This window comes from Sus scrofa, chromosome 8 (assembly GCF_054392235.1).
Source record: "Sus scrofa isolate SSC_HxYL_T2T_F1_AM1 chromosome 8, Sscrofa_HxYL_maternal_Yorkshire_Landrace_v2.0, whole genome shotgun sequence".
Taxonomy (NCBI): domain Eukaryota; kingdom Metazoa; phylum Chordata; class Mammalia; order Artiodactyla; family Suidae; genus Sus; species Sus scrofa.
This window is the reverse complement of record NC_139390.1, coordinates 88,487,551-88,508,479: the sequence shown is the minus strand read 5'-3', so window position 1 is coordinate 88,508,479 and position 20,929 is coordinate 88,487,551. Positions and strand designations below refer to the sequence as shown.

The following is a 20,929-nucleotide window of genomic DNA, read 5'->3' as shown; positions in this document are numbered from 1 at the left end:
AGCATACAAATCAGATGAGGCATAGCAGATTACACAGAGAAGCGCGGTGTCTCCCGAGCCTAAATGAAATTTCAATCTAATAATTCCTTCCCGGCCCAGTCATAATTTGTTTAGAGATGTTGTTCTACTTCTTTCAAAGCGCTATTCGCACTATAATTAAATGATACTCAAGCCTTTAACTTTGATTTATTTCATTTCTCGAAGCTTGAGACAGTGAGAGCTGTACAATGTCATTTTTTCATTTCCTTGAAATTACCCTGGCTGTTGTTGAGGTAAAAATTAAACACCTAAGCATTTACTCGAACCGTCCGGCGCAAGCCACATTCGTTCATGTCAACACCCCCCTCTCCAGTCCCGCGTCCAGGCTTCTCCGGGCTCCTGCTCCGGAAGATTGCTGGTAGGAATCCCCTTCGGCTACTATTTATTATTTTCTTCCACCAAGGGGAGGAGAAAGGCAAGCCCGCGAGTAGCGCAAGAAAGAGCAAGGGGGGTCAGCACCATGGACAGAGCCCGCCGCTCTCCTTTGCTGCAGCCTTCCTGGTACTCTGGCGACACTCCTGAGGACTATGCTCCCGACTTGAACCTGCCATCCCGCCCTGCCGGGGTCATGGGTGAACGAGCGACCCTCTACTTGCCGCCGCCGCGGGGCTTCCAGGCGCTGACCACTCGAGGGCCCCCCTCCGCCACGCTCCTTTCCACTCTGTTTTGTCCCAGCGCGCGCCAGCGCCTCTCAGGCCTGCCGCCTGCTCTCGCACCTGCTCGCCTTCCCCAGGCACCGTGTGCCTGCACCTGCTCCCAGCCACCCCAGCCCAGGTCGGGTCATCCGCGGGCTCCAGCGCCCCGGTCTCAGGGCCTTCTCACCCTCGCCTGTACCCTGCTCTGCGCTCTGGGGAGGTGGCAGCAGCCCCCAGCACCGAGGAAAGTAGACAGAAAACCGGAGCAGGGAGGAGAGGGAGGCGGTGTCTGCGTGCGTGTGTGTGGTGTGTGAGTGTGTGTGCTTGTGTATAGGGGAGGTTGTCTGCTTCTTTTACAACTGGAACTAAGAGTGTGTGTCCACTTCTAAGAAAAGTGGTCTGCCCTGGGACAAAAGTGCAAGCAAAGTGTTAGCTAAAAATAAGCTCTCTGCACCAAGCGTCTGTGGAAATGAAGATAAGTGGGGCTTGTGCCAGCCCCCGAGGGCGTGTGTGTGTGTGTGTGTGTGTGTGTGTGTGTATGTGTTGGGGTGTGTGTGTGGGGGGGGGGAATGTTCTGCAGCACATGCGCTCTGTGATCTCTGGCCCTGCCTCCCCGTCATTTGCCCCTTCCTCCTCTGATTGTGGCTAATGAAGAATAATAAATCCAGTGGCAAGGTTTGCCAGTGGATCCGCCCAAGACCCAACTCACACTGAACTGGTGACTGGGAGGAGGAGGAAGAAGATCCGTAGGAAGAGAGGGTGGAGAGGAGTGTTTGTAGGTGGTGGCCTTGGGGGGAGTACACCGGGGTGGTGGCGTTTGGCGGGGGAGGGGGGTAATCGCATGCGCACAGGCAAGCAGAGCTGGCTTCACCGCCGTCCAATCCGCTGAGAGCTGTGAGGAACCGAATGAGAGAAAGCCCTGCAGCCCTGTAGACCCCCGGTCTCTTTGGCACCAGGCACCCGCCCGGCCGAGGGGGCGCAGAGCAGAGCAGAGCGCCTAGCAGCGCAGAAGATCCGGGTCGGCGGCAGCGTCCGAGTCCTCTACTTGGTCGAGAGCGGGGGATCAGTGTCCTCAGTGCTGAAGGGAGGGGGCGGGCCGAGTTGGGGGCGGAGGCCTGGAACTTAGCGGTAAGCAGGGGGCGGGGGGAGGCAGCCAGGTAAGAGGCGTAGCTTGTACTCCAGGGAAAAACCCACCCGAGGCTGCCCTGGCCCGCAACTTTATTTCGGAGTTTCTTTTCCCGGCGAGTGGGAGACTGGGCAGAAGAAGCCGGAGGGGCTGGAGGCCAGCTCTTAGAGAGGAACTGCCCCGCGCAGGAGCGCAGACCCGGCCAGCGGGGTGGGGTTGAGCAGGGGCACCACTGTAAGTGGGATCTGCGGGGCGCCGGGGAGGGCGGCGGCATCAGAACGCGGGCGGGGGCCGGAAGGGGAGGCGGAGGGCGCGGCGGGGGAGCGGGAGGCGAGTGTCAAGAGAGCTGAAAGGACCAAAGCCTGGAAGAAGCAAAGAGAGAGTAGGGGCGACGCTACAATTCGAGCGGGAGGAACCGGCGCTTTCAGGCAGGGGAGGGCGGAGGCGCGCGGGAGGGAGGAAGGGAGGGAGGGCGGGAGTGCGGGGGCAGGCGCGGGGAGAGAGGAGTATAACTCCGCCGCGGAGAAGCGCGGGGGCAGTTTCGGGCGTCCAGGTCTGCAGCCAGCGCCAAGCTGAGCCCAGCATCCGCTCAGACTGACCTCGTAGCCAGAGGAGGAGCGCGTAGCCAAGGCAAGGCGCGCAGAGCTCCAAGCGGCGGCGAGTGAGCTCAACTTTGCCTCGCCCTTCCCCGCTCCGCTCTCTCCCAGCACTTCTCGGGAGGGTCCCAGCAGCCAGGGCCAGTGCGTGCGCTACCGACCAGCGCCCGGGCGGGCGGGGAAGATGATGATGATGTCCCTGAACAGCAAGCAGGCGTTCAGCATGCCGCACGGCAGCAGCCTGCACGTGGAGCCCAAGTACTCGGCATTGCACAGCGCCTCGCCCGGATCCTCTGCCCCCGCGGCGCCCTCCGCCAGCTCTCCTAACAGCTCGAGCAGTGCTGGCGGCGGTGGCGGTAGTGGCGGGGGCGGTGGAGGCCGGAGCAGCAGCTCCAGTAGCAGTGGCAGCAGCGGCGGCAGCGGCGGGGGCTCCGAGGCGATGCGGAGAGCGTGTCTTCCAACCCCACCGGTGCGTATTTCTGCATAATCACCGCTTAAAGGCACATTTTGACAGCCCCCTTTATCTGCTTGATGTTTTTTTCATGTCTGCACAGCAAATCACCCCACACCTCCAACCAATTTTCCCCCCTCTCTCTCTTATGTATTCAGCGGGTCTTTCCTTTCATATTAATTTTTATGACCTGGAATGTTGCCTGTGCGCGTGTTGTGTTGTGTTATGTTTGCAGGCTCACTTTCTTCCTCCTCGTGCACTCTTGGCTTCTCCCCGTGGCTTCTATCCTTTCCTCCTCATCCGCTAGTTTCAGGATTATTATTATTATTTTTATTTTAACCTTCTGGGAATGTTGTAAGCGCGGCGGCGGCGTCGAGCGCTGGGCCGGAGCTTCCGGAGAGAGTGCGTACAATTCCCTGCTGAGAGTAATGTGTGCCTTTTACTTGCAATTGCAGAGCAATATATTCGGCGGGCTGGATGAGAGTCTGCTGGCCCGCGCCGAGGCTCTGGCGGCGGTGGATATCGTCTCCCAGAGCAAGAGCCACCACCATCACCCGCCCCACCACAGCCCCTTCAAGCCGGACGCCACCTACCACACCATGAATACCATCCCTTGCACGTCGTCTGCTTCCTCTTCGTCGGTGCCCATCTCGCACCCGTCCGCGCTGGCCGGCACGCACCACCACCACCACCACCATCACCACCACCACCATCAGCCGCATCAGGCGCTTGAGGGCGAGCTGCTGGAGCACCTGAGTCCTGGGCTGGCTCTAGGCGCTATGGCGGGCCCCGACGGCGCGGTCGTGTCCACTCCAGCTCACGCGCCACACATGGCTACCATGAACCCCATGCACCAAGCTGCTCTCAGCATGGCCCACGCGCACGGGCTGCCCTCACACATGGGCTGCATGAGCGACGTGGACGCCGATCCCCGGGACCTGGAGGCCTTCGCCGAGCGCTTCAAGCAGCGACGCATCAAGCTGGGGGTGACCCAGGCGGATGTGGGCTCCGCGCTGGCCAACCTCAAGATCCCCGGCGTGGGCTCGCTCAGCCAGAGCACCATCTGCAGGTTCGAGTCCCTCACGTTGTCTCATAACAATATGATCGCGCTCAAACCCATCCTGCAAGCGTGGTTAGAGGAGGCGGAGAAGTCCCATCGCGAGAAGCTCACCAAGCCGGAGCTCTTCAACGGCGCGGAGAAGAAGCGCAAGCGCACGTCCATCGCGGCGCCGGAGAAGCGCTCGCTCGAAGCCTACTTCGCCATCCAGCCGCGGCCCTCCTCCGAGAAGATCGCCGCCATCGCGGAAAAGCTGGACCTTAAGAAAAACGTGGTGCGAGTCTGGTTCTGCAACCAGAGGCAGAAACAGAAAAGAATGAAATATTCCGCGGGCATTTAGGAGACCCAAGGCCTCTCCAGGGACAGGCCCCTCCTTATCGCCTCTTTTCCCTCCCTCTCTCTCCTGCCTCTTTACACTTTTGGCGACCAGAAACAATTCCAGTAAATGTGAATCCAGTGAAAGCGAGGATTGGAGAGCGAGCTAACGAGCGAGCAAATGAGCCCAAGCCCGGTGAGAATGTGAAATGATTTCTCAAAAAAAGAAAAAAAGAAAAAGAAAAGAAAAAGAAAAACAAAAGAAGGGATTTATCAAGTGGTGTAGCAAAGTTGTCCCTTTCAACCTCACCCCACCCGGAAAAGGCACCTCGGCCCCTTCAGAGGAAGTCTACAGCTGGCTGTTAGCTGGAAGGCAGACGAGACAGCTTTTTAAAGGCCCCCAGAACGATCAAGTAAGATTTGTTTTTATTCCTAAAGACATCATCACTCTTGTTCGAGTTTAAAAAGTACACTTTGCAGCTATTTTTCAGAAATAGAAAATGATTCAGGACTGAAACTGTAAACTAGAGTTGATGCTTAATGTGATAGAGACAGCTCTAAAGTATTTTGAATTTTAAAAAAAGATGGCAGATTTTCTGCATTTACACTGTATATTATATATATATTTTTATTGTGGTTCTTACCCCTTTCTTCCTTCTCTGAAGTGTTAATGCTTAAGAAAGGAGTTGCGCCTGCTGTGTTCACTGATCTTGAAAGCTATTATTAGATTATTGCTGAACAACCCTCTGTAAATTATTAATTTATCTCTCTAGCAACTTAATTTGTGCACATTCTAATTAATTAAAGTTCTTTAGTCTTAAAAAACGGGGGAAACGTATGGCTAGTGAAGTTAATTTTTTTTTTATGTTTGATGAGTTTACTGAATTTTTACAGCTTACTTCTTATACCGTGTTCCTTTTGGCCCATTTGTATATTCTCATTTTGAATGACCATGGTTTTTTCTTTGTTTTTACTGGTAGTGTTCTGATTTGTGAGTTGACACTCAGTAATGGATGTCTTAATTGTGTAGACCTGATTCACTGTCCAAAGTATTGTTTACTTCGTTACATATTTAATGGGGATTCCCACATTATCCCTGCTACACGCGCGTGCTCTCTCACTCACCCTTACACACACACACACACACACACACACACACACCTCTAATGGAAGAGAAGAAGTCAAGCAGTTGGAAGCATGACTATGATGCATCATTTTCTAGCTTTAGGTGCATTTGTCACTTGGTGTTTGCCCTTCCAGACTCTAAGATATCACCAAGGTATTTCAGTCTTCTAGTTTGCAATTGCTTTGTTGACTACATTTTAACATTTATGAGAAACCTTCGGTTTTTCCTTTGGGAAGTTTGTTTGTAGAAAAACTAATTTGAACTATAAGAAAGACAGTGCACTGCTTGTAAATTCACATTGTTTGGTAGAATTCCTTGGGAACAAAAAAATAGGTACATCATGACTGGTACCTTATCTATTGTAAATATTTCATTCAAAAATGATGCACATATAGATATATTCTTACAAATTTTGCTGTATTGCTGTTCCATTTAAGGCTCTCTGAAGTCTTGAGTTCTGTATATGACCTGGCTTCTTGTTTTTGTTAATAGATGGTTTATTTACTATGGTAATGTATTAAGTTATTTTTGGTGTTGTTTGATTGTCTTTCCTTGAAGAGATGATTTTAATGTTTTATTGGCAAAGTATGCTGCTTTTTCATTAAAATATGCTATTAAAATTAAATGGCTTTTAAAATGTGATGTTGTTTTTAATCCTTTGCATGGGAATTATTTGATGGGGGATTTTTTTAAAGCAGAAACATGTTTTGTTGGTTTATTATGGAGTGGTTGTTGCCAAAGTCTGACTTGGATTTAATTGAGAGTCTTTCCTTAGGAAAGTAGAAAAGAACAGGGTATATAATAGCCTTTTATTATCCAGAGCTTATCTCACAGGGTCCTTTGTTTTTCTGTCCAGATGAAGTTCACAATTTTGTCTCCAAATACCTCATTTGGAGTCCTTTCTCCAGATCTGAAAAATCCTGCAAAGAGAATCTTTGTGAGCAAAGGTATTGCATGGGCAAAAGGAAGAAAGGAACTGAGTTCAGTTTTCAGCAGCACTGGGAGACTGGGTGTGGCAAGAGGCAAAGCCTGGTGGGGGAAGTTGAGGCCTATGGGCCAGTCCCCCCATAATTCTCAGTTTGGTTGCCACTCCTGGGAAGCAGTGCCCCAAAGTCAGAGCGGGAAACCCCCATGTTACTGGATCATCAAGTAAAGAACCTCTCTGTCTTTCTCTCTGTGTCTCTGTCTGTCTGGCTGTCTCTGTCCATTTCCATAACCTTTAAGAAAACTCAGATTCTGCAAGAGGCAGAGTGGGGCTGAGGAAAGAAATCCTGGGTGGTTAGAGGGAGCAAAATTTTGCCCCCTTTCTATGACTCACCCAGACCCAGAGTTGGTGGAGTTCTGTCTCCTCGTAGTTTGGCACAAAGAAATTCTGCCCATTAGATACACTGTCTTTCTTTTTCTGATCCTGGTTTAAAGAAACCTCCTTACCAATTTTAATAATGTTCAGACTTCCTACAACAGTTGGACAACATATTAAGTTTTCAAAGTTTTTTCAGGAAAGCCCTGGTTTAGATATTTGCATTATTAATGATGAGAACCTCATATTAATCATAGGTCCAACAAGAGGGAGGAATCAGGCCATCCCCCACAGATAATTCTGATAACCTGAGCTTTTACCACTCTAATATGGAACTGTCTTGGAATATTTTTTATTTTGAAGAAAATGTCCTGCAAGTCAATGGAAAATGTTATAGTGGCTCAAGTTTCTATTAAATGTGGTTGGAAAATTGATTCCCATTTTCAGAGGTAACAAAAAGAGTTGTAAAGTTGGATGGATAATGAGTGGAAGGACTTATTCATCTATAACCAAAATAAAAAAGACACCTAAGAGAACAAAATCCTCCATTTAGAAATGATGAGATATATTACATAGATATTGGAGGAAATATAGATAGTCTTGGGACTTAAAAGACAGAATGGTACTTTTGTATATAGTGATATACAAATTGGTGGTTTAATTTTGTTTCTGTGTTTTGAAGGCTAAATGTCCCTTCCTGCACTTCATCCCCTATGATTAGATTTAGTTTTCCTGAGAGTCTTTTCAAACAGCCAGTCTCCTATCTCGCAGTATTGGACACCCATTTCAGCACCATGGATAGTAACCACAGGACTCAGTCTTGCTCTAACGTGTTTGACCCTGCAGTTCTAGCCAGTTAGGGAACTTTCTGCTTGCCTACTTTTTCCAGAGTGGAAAAAATGAATTTAACGTGAATTTTACATGTAAATATGCTTACATGTATAGCATATCACAATTTATGATCTAGGATAAACATTATCTGCAATAAATAACACCTCTTCCTTCCCATATGTGTCTCTTATCTAAGAGTCTAAGGAAATATGTGTTAGGAGAAAGGGGAGTCACTTAGGGGGAAGACAGATAGGTAGACTTGTGTTTTCTTTCTGCAAGCATAACATCTTTAAATAAAGAGAGAAATCATGTAAAAGTATTAGAAATCAAGAAATAAAATGGATAGAAATAAAATGTGTTCCTTTTTAGTGCATTTTGAAATATATGATAGCTTGCAGGTATGAATGTTTGTCCCAGATTTTTGTAAGAAAGGTGAAAAGCAAGTATCCATTTACTCCAACAGTTGAGAATGAAGGCTTGTATTTCCCCCTCATTCATCAAGTGTTCTTTGTCCTGTGTTCCTGGACTTTGAAAACTGTACCACATTTTAAGTTCATCTTCTTTATGTAATTGCAAGGGTAAAAAACTTTCTTCCTACAAGAGAGAAAATATATCCATTATTTAATCCTGCTTAAGTGTGTTTGTTTCATGGGGAAAGCAGAATTTTAAAAATATATATATTCTGAAAGTTTTTATTAATGATAGTTGCAGAGACATGCCAAAACAAATCAAAGAGATTTGGAGAGAAGAGGACTGGTCTTAAAGAAGAAATTAAAGGTAAGCCTAGAAGGAGCTGTGTGTAGATTGTTGAGACATATTCATTTGGAGTTGGGTTTCAAAATAGCAAATTGTGGCTGAAGATCCTTATCAGTTAAGTCCATTGGCTTCCTAAATCCCCCCTGCAAGGTCCACAATTAATGTTTTACCAGAAAAAGATATTTTATGAATTGACTTAGCCGCACACCTAGTCTTCCTCAATTTGACAGTTCAGAACTATGTAGTTTATTTTCTTTAAACTTCTTTAAAAGCAAAGGATCTAATTTCTTTTGTTTGATGTGTAATTTTTTAAATCTAACCTGGATTGGAATATGTGACTAATAGCAAAGATCATGTAAGGCCTGGTTGATATCTGACTCTCTACACCAATTGGATAATATGGTTATCCTGAAAGAATTCAATTTTCTTAGATATTTGACATTAAATTAGTTGGTCAGTTCTTTATGAAGGAAGTTTCATTGACACACAGCTTTGGGAAAAATAATGGAACTACTAAAAAAATAAATGAAATAATTAGACTTTACACTCAATGTAATGCTCTCCTATTTTCTATACAACATATTATAAAAATAAGTAACAATACCTAACTAAGTCTTTTTTACTACCCAGGACAGATTCTGGAACTTCTTTTTGCCAAGAAAATTGGAATTTGGGGGGTGGGTGGAGTAAAAGTGCTTTATTTTAAACTTTAAATGGATCAATTCATTTTGATCTATCTATTGGGGAAGCTCTTGAGGAGATGGTGGAAAGACCTTAAAAAATTCGCTTGATCTTAAAAGGCATATTATTCAGAGAATGAAGCTCAAATTTTTCTAAGCCAGCCATGACAGTAAGTTTAGAAATTCATCTTTTCAATTGTTTGGCAACAACAATTTATTTTCCTAGGTCCATTTGGTCCACACTAGAACTCAAAACAGCACTGTTCTTTTCAGTTGACCTTGGAGGGAGGGGCTGAAACAGAAGGGGAAAAAAAAGAAGAAGTTGGATTAGTATTCCAGTAGGACAAAAAGGAAGACAAAGGTTCCTGGATAGTTATGCTGATAGAAATGTTCCTGAAGTCTACATTTGTCAGGAGACAGATTTATGGCAATGAAAAGAAAATCACTAAATTTTTCCTGCTTTGCCCCTTTAAAGGAGCCAGTCCCAGTCCTGAAAGGCTATTATGAGTGAATTAATAAATTACACAGCGAATTATTAAATCCAGATAATTACAAGGAATAAGTAAGTAATCATTAGTTATCTCAGCTAATTACTGTGGGTCACAGCCAGCCGGAATGTGAAATCCTCCTCGGGAATTGAAATTAACTTTGCACAGTGAGTCTCTCTGCTTGACATCCCCAGTCTGTAGGCACATGGCAGCTCCCTTGTGAGCCAGTCTTTCTATTTAACTTGGAGAGAATAGAAATAAAATTAAGTGGCGACGTGATAATAGGAAGCTGCTCAGAAAGCAAACTGTGGGTTTTATTCTGCCTGGAGATGAAAAGCTTTATTTACACCAGTTTCAAATTTTTTTAAAGCACTCTTGTTGAGACAGACTTCTTGAATACACACACACACACACACACACACACACACAGAGGCCCCCTTAGAATCGGTTGGTTGTGACAGTCAGATTAGTAGCAAGTGAAGAAGGCTCAAGAAGAACAAACGTTTTGAGGTGTGTGTGCTGTGTGTTTGGGGGGCAGCAGTGAGAAAGAAAGAAATAAAATGAAAATATTACTCTGCTTTCATCCCACACAGTGGAAAAGCTTTCGAAAAATGCAGCCTGGTCTACTAATCTGTTTGTTTTGTTTGGGTAACAATATGCTTTCATCTTGCCACAGGAAGAACCAGCTTAGTGCAAATGTTGTCTCTCGTTGATCTTTCGCCAGATGCTTCAAGAACTGATGTTACCTCCCTCCCCCCATATAGCATCACTTTCTGAAGCCAGTCTCCACTTTCCTTTCTCCCTCCACTCCCATCAAACACCACCACCCTCCCCCAAAGGGCAGAGAAGACAGCCAAGCTCCCGTGCCTGTTGGAAAGTGGAAAATGTATCTATGTGATAAAGTGATGTGTGTATCACAGGGCTGGGAAAGGCTGGACATATGAAGAAAACTGGTGTTAATATATTAAAATGAGGGGGGATATCTAAGAGCTTTTTTTTTTTTATCAATTGCAATTAGATGGACAGTCTTTCCGCTCATTCCCTGCTCTAGTCTGGGATGATAATAAAAATTTAATGAAGCCTGGGACGAGCAGAGAGCTCTGTCTAGGGACCGTGGAATAGAATATTTTAACTGTACATTTATACCAACTGTCTGGCTTCAAAGACGTGACTGCTTTTAATCTCGAATTAGAAAACCACAGACTTGAAATTAAATATTAGATACCCTCGGATCCCCTTCCTTTCTGAAATATTGTCACGACTCTGTTTTCCTCCATTGGCCCGTAACACACATATCTTAGGTCTCCAATTACATTTCCGTGAATAATAGATGGCTTTGATAGGGTGCAGTATTCTGGTGCTTTTGTTTTTTTTTTTTAATAGAGTTAATGCAATATTAATTGGCTGTAGATGTTATAAGAAAGCACAGCCCCCTTTTCAGGAACAAATCGATGAGATAGGGATGTGAGAGAGAGCGAAGGCGAAGGCTTTGCTCAGCCTAGGTCACTTCTTTGTGGAGGGGACCTTCTTAGAGCTTTGGGTAAGTGAAGGGGCGCCTTGAGTTCCCCGATTCTGACTGCTGGGGCTCGGCAGCCTGGCGAGAAGACTGGGTGAGGACAGAGGTAGAGAAAGGGAACTGCGAGTGTGAGGAGCAGGGCACGGGGACAGCGATCCCCGAGCGCCTTTCCTCGCTTTTCAAGGCTAAGACTTCGCGCCGCCTGGCCGGCTCTGGCAGTGGAGGAATCCAGATCTCTGCTCCCACCCTCTGGCTTACCAGCACTTTGCGCCCGCCGGCCTCGGGTTGCCTGCCAGCCCCAACTCCCCTTTCCCCCAGTTCCGGGTGCACTTTGCTGAGAAGCTAGTTGGAGAAGGGGGTACACCAGAGGCCACAGTGTTGGGGGTGGGGAGCAGAGCCGCCCTCCGTGCTAGAAGAGCTTGCCTGGGCCCCGCGTGGCCCCTAGAGCCTGGGGGAGCAGGCGCCTTGCCAGGCGCGCAGCCAGGAACCTGAGAGAAAGAGAGGCCCGGGCGCCTCGCCCCCTTGCATTTTCCTAATCACGTCTATTTAAATTCTAGCGCGGTCCGCCGCGCTCTCACCGGGAAAGCTCTGGAGAACTGGACCCATCAATTATTCTGAAAAAAATCCCAGACTACGTGAGGCTTCCAGCCTGCGGGAGGGAGGCGGCGGGAGGAGGTGGAGAACCCAGCCTCTATCCCTCTCCTCCCCGCCCTCCCCAGCGCGGATCCCTTGGTGTACACTTAACTTCAGGCTTCTGAGGCCCAAGGGAGCGCGTGCGCCTTCTGAGGATACGCACTTTGTAGGCCGGGAGGGGAGGTGGTGGCAGTAGGCTGGGACCTGGCCTCGCTTTTCCTTCCCCCATGTGGAAAGGTTTCAGTCCGGGGCAGCCAGATCAGGTGGATCACTGTATCTCGGGCTATTACCCCTTTCGGCATCGACCCCCTCACTCCTCACGTTTCGCCGAATCCCTAATGCGGGCTGAGTGGTGAGGGCTGCTGGGCATGGAGCTGTCTCTGTTCAGCGTTCCTTAGCTCCACAGCCCTGCAAGGGTGAGACCTGGGGGACATTCTAGTTCAGAAGCCTTTTAGGAACTTCGATTTAAAGTCCTCTAGCACTCCCCACTCCCGCCCCCGTCCCGCCCGCCCCTTCGGGTTCCAGGATGCCCCGAGGCCGAACAGCTAGCCGAGCGCGCAGCTGGACGCGCGAAAAGAACGCGTCCGCTCTAAAGTAGGGAGGCGGGTGAGGCTGGTTAGTAATTACTGCCCCCCCGCCCCGCCCCGCGCCTCACCCGCCCCCACCCCCCGCACCGGGTCTGCTGCCATTACTCCAGCTGTCACTCGGCGGAAAGCAAGAGCCCTCCCCCATCCCCAGACTTTGCCGTAGCGAATAGAAGCCTGCGCTCCGCTCGCCCTCCCATAGTGTCTTGAGTCGTGGTTCTTAAAATTTTGTTATAATTTTCCATAAATGCACGAGTTCCTCCTTCCTCTTTCTCCTAACCCTCCCATTTTCTGAACCCTGGGCACAAATCTTATTTGTGCCTATTAGTGAGTTTCTTTCCTTTGATGAGCGGGTCCTCTTGTAGCTTCTAGGTTTCCCTGAATAATTTGAGATGACAAGAAAATAGGAAGTATGTGTCCGATATTGTTGAAAGAAGCCAACTGGAATTCTTGTAAGATGCCAAAGTCGTCCTGGTAATCAGTGGGGTTTGATTTTTTTTTTTTTTAAGTAATTGATGGATTGGTAAGTGATTGAAATCAACCCCTTCTGCTCGAGTGGCTGTGGGCGGGGGGCGGAGGTTCGTATATTCTGGGAAGGACTGCGTGACCCGGAGGATGACGGGCTCACTGGGGCAGGGAGGGTTAACACACACGGGGTCAGACAGTCCGACTTGCCCGGTGGGCCACCAGGGCTTTGCTAAATGGCAGTCAGCATCTTAGTACACTTGGAGTAGAGACAGAGTAGGTCCTTGGTTTGGGGAATCATTGGCCTGGGGTGTAAGGTGAAGGAGGTAGGGGTCGGGGAAAACGGCAGCCCCTTTGGGGAAAAAGCAGTCACCTTAGGCTCCAAGTTCAACAGCAGTCAGGGGCCCGGGCGAGTTAGGGTAGCTTTCACAGGACAGTCCCTGACCCTTGTTTAGAATAGCCCTCTTTTCTGCTCCAGTCCTAGGCAAATCAAATCACTTGGCAGCGTGGTGGGGGCGGGGCGGGGGGGAGGCACACCTCTGGCCTGAGTACACTGATTCACCGCGGGATTGGCCCGAAGCCACAGGCCGGAAGAGAAGCGGAGAGCCTCCGCTTCAACGCAGGCGTTCTCCTGGTTACTTGTCGTCCGGTAACACACCCGTAGACGGATTGGACGTTCACAAACCAACACTCAGGTACACTCAGCGCCCTTCTCTGGGGCCCGCATGCCTCGGTGAAACTTTTCAAATTCACTCAAAATCTCTCCTTCTCAGTCTAACCAAGTCTAACGCGATTCGCCTGGGAAGGTACGTGAGACTCCATGCTTGTTTTTATTGGTGCACCCGACAGGCTTTGACCTTCTGCTTGCCACAGGTGTCCTTTCTGCCCATCCTGCCTTTACATGGCGCTCCAGCGTGGGGTCTTTGGGGCCTCCCTGTGCTTCCGAGGTGGAAGCGGTCAGCGACTCCCAGGGAGGACGTGAGGGCGGGGCCTGCTCCCGGGCTCAGCTGGGGGGTGGGGAGCCAGAATTAGATCCCGGGTTCCCCGTGAAATCAGGGTTCAGGGCCTCAGGCTCTGGTCTCTCCAGAATTTCAAGATGGCTGCCGGAGAGGGCGGCTGGGCTCACCGGTTTTAAGGGTCATTTTGGTACCAACTCCGAGGTTCTAAACAGCGCCGGAGCCGGCTAACTTTCCATCTCAGGACCTGGAAGTGACCACTTCACGCAGAGCCAGAATGAAGCCAACTACTTTCTCTTCTTCTTCCAGAATCTTTGGTCTCTGGGGGTGGGGGATGAGTAGAGAACCTAGCTCCTGGGTACCCAGCTCAGACTTCTGACTCCTGAGAGGAAAGTCATGGGGGGGGGCATGGGGCTCACATGCTTAAATTTATTCTCTAACTTCCCCGGTCCCAAATGGGGTGGATAAGAATCCGTTGGGAACGTGCACTTTCTTTCAGCAACTTTGCACTCTGCAGCCCTGAGAGCTTTTAATTACAGTATTGTCAGAGGGGCCCATTCTTCCATTTCCTAAATCATTTCATTGATTTCTTCCCCCCCCCCATACTACTTTCTTTTTCAGTAAGGCTTATTCCCCCTGCACCTCCCCCCCCCCCATTCACTTTGAGTTTGGGAGGTGGACAAGGAAAAAAAGAGGGCGTATAATGGAAAGATGGGGCATTAATAGGAGGTGATCTCTGCTTTTCCCCAGGGAGAGGAGGAAATACAGAGTGACCACATCTGTCCTCTTTCTCACTCAGACAGTGTAGACTCACAAGAGGAAAAGGGAAGGGGCATAGGGTGTGGAGGTGTGGAACCAGGTATCCTCCATTTGTCCCAAGGAGAAATAACAGTGTCCAGAGAGCTGGGAATTCGTCTTGAGAATATACATTCATTTACTGTAAATAAAACTGCAAAATTCCCTAAAGGTGACATGAATCATCCACTCTGGGCAGGAGGAAAAAGTGGAAGAGGAAGCAAATCAAGGTCTCGGAGCTGAAATGGGCCACATGCCACTCGCCATTCTGAAATGGCACTTTTCCTCTCGCAGCCGAGTGAGACCATAATTCTGCAGATTTGTGCTGATAGTCTTGCTATGCACATCACTTTAAGTTTTATTTTTCAAAGTTAGTTTTTACCACCTGAATCTGTCATCACGTTGAGCATCCAAGAGCCAGTGGAGAACTAAGGAGCAGGATGTTGCTGTCAGCCAAAATGAGAGCTGAATCTGCTCTTTCTGTTTGCTCCCATTGCTACAGAATCCTCCACTGGTGGGGAGAAGAAATGTCCAGATGTTTCCCACAGGTCCCCTTGGCTCTAGAAGTGTGTGTGATTGGGGAGGAGGGTTGGAGGGAAGATTAGACAGATTGAATGGAAGATAAGAGCAATCATATTTATTGTACCCCAATTTAAAACTACTTCATAACTCAGTAATGATGGTAAGAAGCATCTTTACCCGCCATTTAACTCCTGGCTATTAGGTATCAGTTACTGCAAGATAAAATGATTTAATCAGTCTAGGAGAAATCTCTTTAATGCTCAACCCCTCACCCTTCCATTTTCCCCTCCCCTGTGCTTTTCTCATTACTCTCATCTCTCAAATGGCTTGGATGAGGAAATCTTAGAAGCTGGTGTCACTGGTAGAAACAGCTCTCTTATTGAGGCAGGATTTCTGTATTAACTTTAACACTGCCCATGAGTTGCTTATAAAAAAAGATCTCCATTCCCCAGTCCATATTTATCGTGTGTGTGTGTGTGTGTGTGTGTGTATGTGTAAGGCTGAGAAAACTGCCCTGAGATGCAGTAATGCTTGATTTCCCTGCAGCAGAAAGGCCGAGGTTTTGTTTGTGTGTAATTCATAACAAAGTCATTGACCAGCTGGAGTTGGCTGTTTTTTCAGATTTTGCAAACTCATTCTTACATAAACTCTTTTCCCCTTGTTCAGGAAAGGATGCTATCCTTGAAACTGCAGCCAGATGCAGCTCTAAGCAACCCCAGTCTTAAATGTGGCATTCGCCCCAGCTGACGCCAAGTGGAGGTGATAAAGCAGAAACTGGACACTGGTAACACCATCTTAGGATAACTCCTCTTCTAGGCTTCCCATGAACCACCAGAGAGGGAATAGGCTGGAAGGAAATCAATTTGAATCAATCCCCAAACAATTTTATGCACCCTGATGACTTGAGACTTAAAACTTATAATGTGGGAGGCACAGAAGGGGGGGAAAATGCAAAGCTACAAATGTCTCCTCTACTTAAATTGGGTCGGTATTAGAGTTCCACCAACCTTTTCTACCTGAACTCCTTCTGCTCTCACATTCTCTTCCACTGTCCTTCCCACCTCACCGTTAGCATCACTTCCCCCTCCTCCCCTCATTCATCCTTCTCACTTTCCTTCTCCCAACCCCTCTTCTTCCCAGCACACTCTTGCAGCACCTGAATTGTGTGCAGAGCTAGGAAGGAGATCCCAAGCAATTTCACAGTGAGAGGATTCTAAAAAGTGATCAATAGAGCTTGGATCCCAATCAAGTTGACTGTGCCTTTGAAGAGGATGCAGGGACGTATGTGTAGGGAGCATATAGTGTAGATTTGGGCCCCACTGAAGGATACAGTTGTGGCCATTCTGAATGACTTCATGGGTGTAAGGTGCAGGTCTAAGGGAGGTGGGTCTGGATGCTTTTCTTTTGTGAACCTCTTTAATCTGGTGGAGGAGATGCCAAGGACGTTTTTCCTCTTTTGGTTGAAGAAGAAGCACACCTTGACTCTAGCAGAACATATCATATTTACCACACTGACTTTTAGATGGAAATGCCATCAGTTGTCTCTGCCCAGTTCTGCTGCAGATCTATTAATCATATCCACAAGGATTGCCAAAATGGCAGGGCTCTCTTCGCTTTTCAGTTTATACAGAACAGAATCATTTACATAAAGTCCTTAAGGCAAATAACTGTTGGGGCTCTAATTTATATCTGATCGAAAATTAGCCGTCATTATGCGCTCCATTAGCAGCGTCTTTAATGTGCTTCTAAGCACCATTTGTCAAGCGGCTTGTTAATATCCTTCAAGTCTTTAAAGTTGAGAGCTCATTAAAGAGTGCGCTCTGTTATTGATGTAATTTAGATGAGTTTGGAAGAGCAAGTACACCATGCCTTGAATGGGCAACCTCCAGAAGCCAGGGCAAGGGGGCATGTGGTGACCAAGTTCACTATTAATGATTTCCCAGAAGCCTTTGTAATTCCTTGACAGAAGGGCTCTGGGTCCTGCAAAGGTGTTTTTGAGGCCCCACTCCCTGACCTGGGTGTGAGTCATTCATTTCTCTGGGAAGGACTATGTTTATCTTCAATGTTGCTTTTTTTTTTTTTTCCCATCAAGTCACTGAACCTTATGAGAAAGGATGGGGAGTCTGAAACAAATAGGCTCTAACCTAAGATCCTTTATGAGAGAATTTGCCAGTTCTCTTTTTTCTTCTCATCTCCAACCCTCACTTAGTACCTGGTGGTTTAACTTCCTGAGATCTGCCCTTTATTCCACAAAGTGAAGGAAGGAAATAGCCATTGAGAAAGCCATAGGCCTAGAGACAGAGATACCGCCCTTGAACCTATTTTGACGGACGTACAGTAAACCTGCTTAATTATGTGCATATTATCACATTATCTATCAATCACCCCATCAGAAGAGCATAAAGGCCAATAAATTACCTCAGTTATTTATCTAAAAATCCATATATTTTGTCATTTTCTTTCTGGAGGAGATTATGTTAGTGTAACACAATAAAGAAAACCATTAGCACAGCCAGAAAATTGCAACTGAGTGCCTCGATAATTCCACTAGCAGGAATAAATAATAGTTAGAAAGCTGCATTTTGTCCTAGATTTTCTGGTAGGTTAGATCAGCCTCTTTTGGATTCAAGTATGGAGTGTATCTGTGAATCTTGCTATCAGGAGTCTTGTAAGACACTGTACACCCTCCCTCCTTCTAAATCTCACATTAAAAGAAAAGCATGAAAACCACCATGATTTTTGAACCCCATTTCTTATCTCCAAATGCCCTTCCCCTCCTGAGACCTTCTGGGAACTCAGAGATTAATGCAAGATAATGAAAGACATTAGACATTTTATTCTCTCCTCTAAATTTCCAAGCTTCTTTCAGCTTTAGAAGCTTCGGTGTGATGATGGCTCTACTTTATCAGATTGAAGGAAAAATAAAACCCAGAATTTAGGAGCTGGACCTGGATGGGGTTGGTTTAAATACCTTCAAGTCTTTTTAAAGAAGACCCATCTTTCCCCTTTACCTCCTGCTTGAAAAATAATCTTATTTTAATCATTCGTTAAACAGTTTATTCTTGTACTTCACACCTTAAAAGAGTTCATCGCATACCCACGGAGAAAGTGAAGGGAGAAAGAAAGATATAATAAGATCAATCTAAGGACATATTGAGGTCATATAACAGCACAAATATTCTCAAGTGCTCTGTATAATGTGCAGTGGGGATTTTGGGCAGTTTTATTGTGTGGTAGGATCCTCATCTCCGTTGTTTTTTACAGGATTCCTTCAGGCTAAAGTAATAAAGCGAGTAATTAGAATGCTAAAGACAGATGTAAATAACAGGAATGAGACAGCGGTGACAGATGAGCGGCTGGGTCAGGAAAGAGCCCAGTTGGTGGAAATGACACCGCTTCCTCGCTCCCGATCCCCTCCCCCACCCCATTCCCTTTCTCTCTTTTGGCCTCTCTTGTCCTCCTAACCGTGGCCTTAGGCGGCCGACCAGGGACACACCGGTCAAATTGCATTCGGGGGGCGCGGCGCGGCTGCGGGCTTGGGCAGCCGCGCGGGGGGCGTCTTGCACCTCGGGAACCGCAGGCTGACCCGCCGATCAGCCAGAGGTGGGCGCCACTCGGGCGCCAGGGCCTTCCCAGGGTCCCTCCCTGGCCGCCAGGACTCGCGGGGCGCCGCAGCCCCCGACCCCGCAGCCCTCGCCTCCGGGCTGCGCTCCCGCTGCTCCCCACTGGGAGCTGAGCGAAGCAGCCGCTTCGTCCATCCATCCGACCAGCTGCCTGCAGGCCTTTGTCGCCTTTTCTCTCAAAACAGAGGGAAATGGACCCGGAGGTGCCTTCACTGTCTACTTGGGCCAAGAAAGCCCAGGCCCGCCCTGGAGCCTCGCGGGCACAAGGCTGCGGCCCAGAACTCTGGCAGCGGCCCAAATGCGTGCGGGTCTCCAAGGCCCCTTTTCTCAGGTGAATCCCTCCCTGGAAATGCATTATAGGGATTCCCTGGACTCCCCTCCAAGGCCACCCTGGCGGAAGCCAGCCCCTCCTGAGGTAAATGTACAAGTTCCCCAACGAAGAACCTGAGAAAAACAACTCACTTTTGCCTTTTGGTTAAAAGCTGTAAGGGCAGCATTTTGCCTTTGCCACCTCTGACCTATCAGCAGCTGGACGTAATGAGCAAATGCAGTAATTCTTTAAGTGAATGAGCTTCATTTCCCTGCCAACAATTTAAATAAGCTGAGCAGCCTGATCTCGGTTTGTTATATGGATGTTAAAAAATGTAAATGCTGCTTAGCCACTATCTTGGGCTTTGGAGAAGGAAGAATAATCTAATCTGATTTAAATCTCATTAACAGGTCATTTAGTCACTAAAACCCCATAGATAATTTTGGGGCTCTGGTTGCCAGAGAGCCCTTCTTATTCATGCTTTGAGGAGCCTCAGTCCTAAAACTGGGGCCTGTGCAGTTTCGAAGATCCTTTTTTCTTTTTTAATGGCTGCACCCACAGCTTATGAAAGTTCCCAGGCCAGGCACTGAATCCCAGACACAGTTTCGACCTACAGGGCAGCTGTGCAATGCAGATCCTTTAACCCACTGCAAAGGTCCGGAATGGAACCTGTGCCTCCCCAACACAGGAGCAGCTGCAGTTGGACTCTTAACCCACTGCACCACAGTGGTAACTCTGAAGATTCATTTTAAGGAGAATGATAATGCTAGGTGTACTGCTGCCCTTTGGAGTAGTTGTGTATAAAACTAGACTATGCATCCTTCCTGGTTTAGCTTTAGAGCATTCAATGTCTTCTTTTTAGCATCAGTACTGCTCACATTTTACACATACATCTCAAACAAACAAAAAACCCCAAGTGAACCCAACCAGGCCAGGAGGGAGCTTTAGTTTTCCTTTTATTTATATCTGTATGTCTATATTGGGCCATAGTGTAAAATGTATTTCATACTGTCTTTTAGTCAAAAACTTTTGAAAACTGTCCTACTTTCTCTGAGAACTCTTTTGATTACCCATGCCCCTAATGGTTTATCAATGCATTAGCACTTATGTTTGATATCTTTCTAATGCTTTCCTGTATCAGTGACTTCTCATGTGCACATGTCTTTTCCATGTAATCGAATTTACACTTCTTCCAAGATGTGATTGTTAGGCTTCTTTGTGTACTCCTTGGTCTCTGAGGTGGTCCCTTAGACATGGTGCCCAGTTGGCACATGCAGATGTCTACTTAGGTACTTCTGCAAGCAAGTCAGATCTCACTTCATAGGCTGCTTTTTCAGGAATGCATTTCTTAAACCTGTTCCCAGCCCCTGCTCTCAGCTAGATCACGTCTCTATTACTGGCTCTCATAGCACTTTGTAATGCCTTCCTAACACTTACTGGAGTTGGAATATAAATCTTTGAGTGACTAGGTAAAATGTTTCCTCCACCGGAGTGTCAGCTTTCATTAAGGTGGACCAGATCTGTGGGGCCCAATTGTACCTAGCATGGTACTTGGCACATGGTGGGCACTCTATAAATGTTTGTTGACTGACTGATTGATCGAATGGAGGGCTAAATGGCTTAAAGAATGACCAGCAGTTCTGGCAGAGGCAGCAGGCCCATTCTTACTATCAGTAATGTGTTTTCTCATGAACATGGGATGAGAAGGGAAAACAAATCTGATCTGAGAAAGTTAGAACTTTGTATAGTGACTTTGTTTTTCTTCAGTTGTGCTATCAGATTCTATTGTATGAGGTTCAATTTGTGACATACACAAGAAATCTCTCATAGAACTTGTTAGCTGTTTCTCCCTTCTGGATAGACTGATATATATATATATATATATTTTTTAATTTAAAAAATGGGAGTTCCCATCATGGCACAGTGGTTAGTGAATCCTACTAGGAACCATGAGGTTGTGGGTTTGATCCCTGACCTCCCTCAGTGGGTTAAGGATCTGGCGTTGCCATGAGCTGTGGTGTAGGTTGCAGACACGGCTCAGCTCTGGCGTTGAAAAGTAAGATGGCATTACCCCCATGATTTCCCTCTTTGCCTTGCCTCATAATGCAGACAGACCTAAGATTTG

The 20,929-nt window shown here is 47.4% G+C and overlaps 1 protein-coding gene across 2 annotated transcripts; it reads left to right on the top strand.

Moving 5' to 3' along the window:
• The first annotated feature begins 1,870 nt into the window (after window positions 1-1,870).
• On the top strand, window positions 1,871-5,970 carry POU4F2 (POU class 4 homeobox 2). Of its 2 annotated transcripts, XM_084973767.1 has the most exons (3): window positions 1,871-2,034; window positions 2,508-2,865; window positions 3,303-5,970. In XM_084973767.1, the coding sequence occupies exons 2-3, from the start codon at window positions 2,581-2,583 to the stop codon at window positions 4,242-4,244; spliced, it is 1,227 nt and encodes a 408-aa protein (XP_084829893.1). In that variant the 5' UTR covers window positions 1,871-2,034; window positions 2,508-2,580; the 3' UTR covers window positions 4,245-5,970. The 2 variants fall into 2 exon arrangements, with proteins under 2 accessions (XP_084829893.1, XP_003482480.2); XM_003482432.4 differs by lacking the exon at window positions 1,871-2,034 and having other exon boundaries at window positions 2,408-2,865; window positions 3,303-4,439.
• Window positions 5,971-20,929: the final 14,959 nt, after the last annotated feature.

Excerpts from the sequence above, each read along its gene's own strand:
- POU4F2 (XM_084973767.1), top strand. The coding sequence starts at position 2,581 with ATGATGATGATGTCCCTGAACAGCAAGCAGGCGTTCAGCATGCCGCAC. Across the intron at positions 2,866-3,302 it reads CGTGTCTTCCAACCCCACCG|AGCAATATATTCGGCGGGCT; the intron begins GTGCGTATTTCT and ends TTGCAATTGCAG.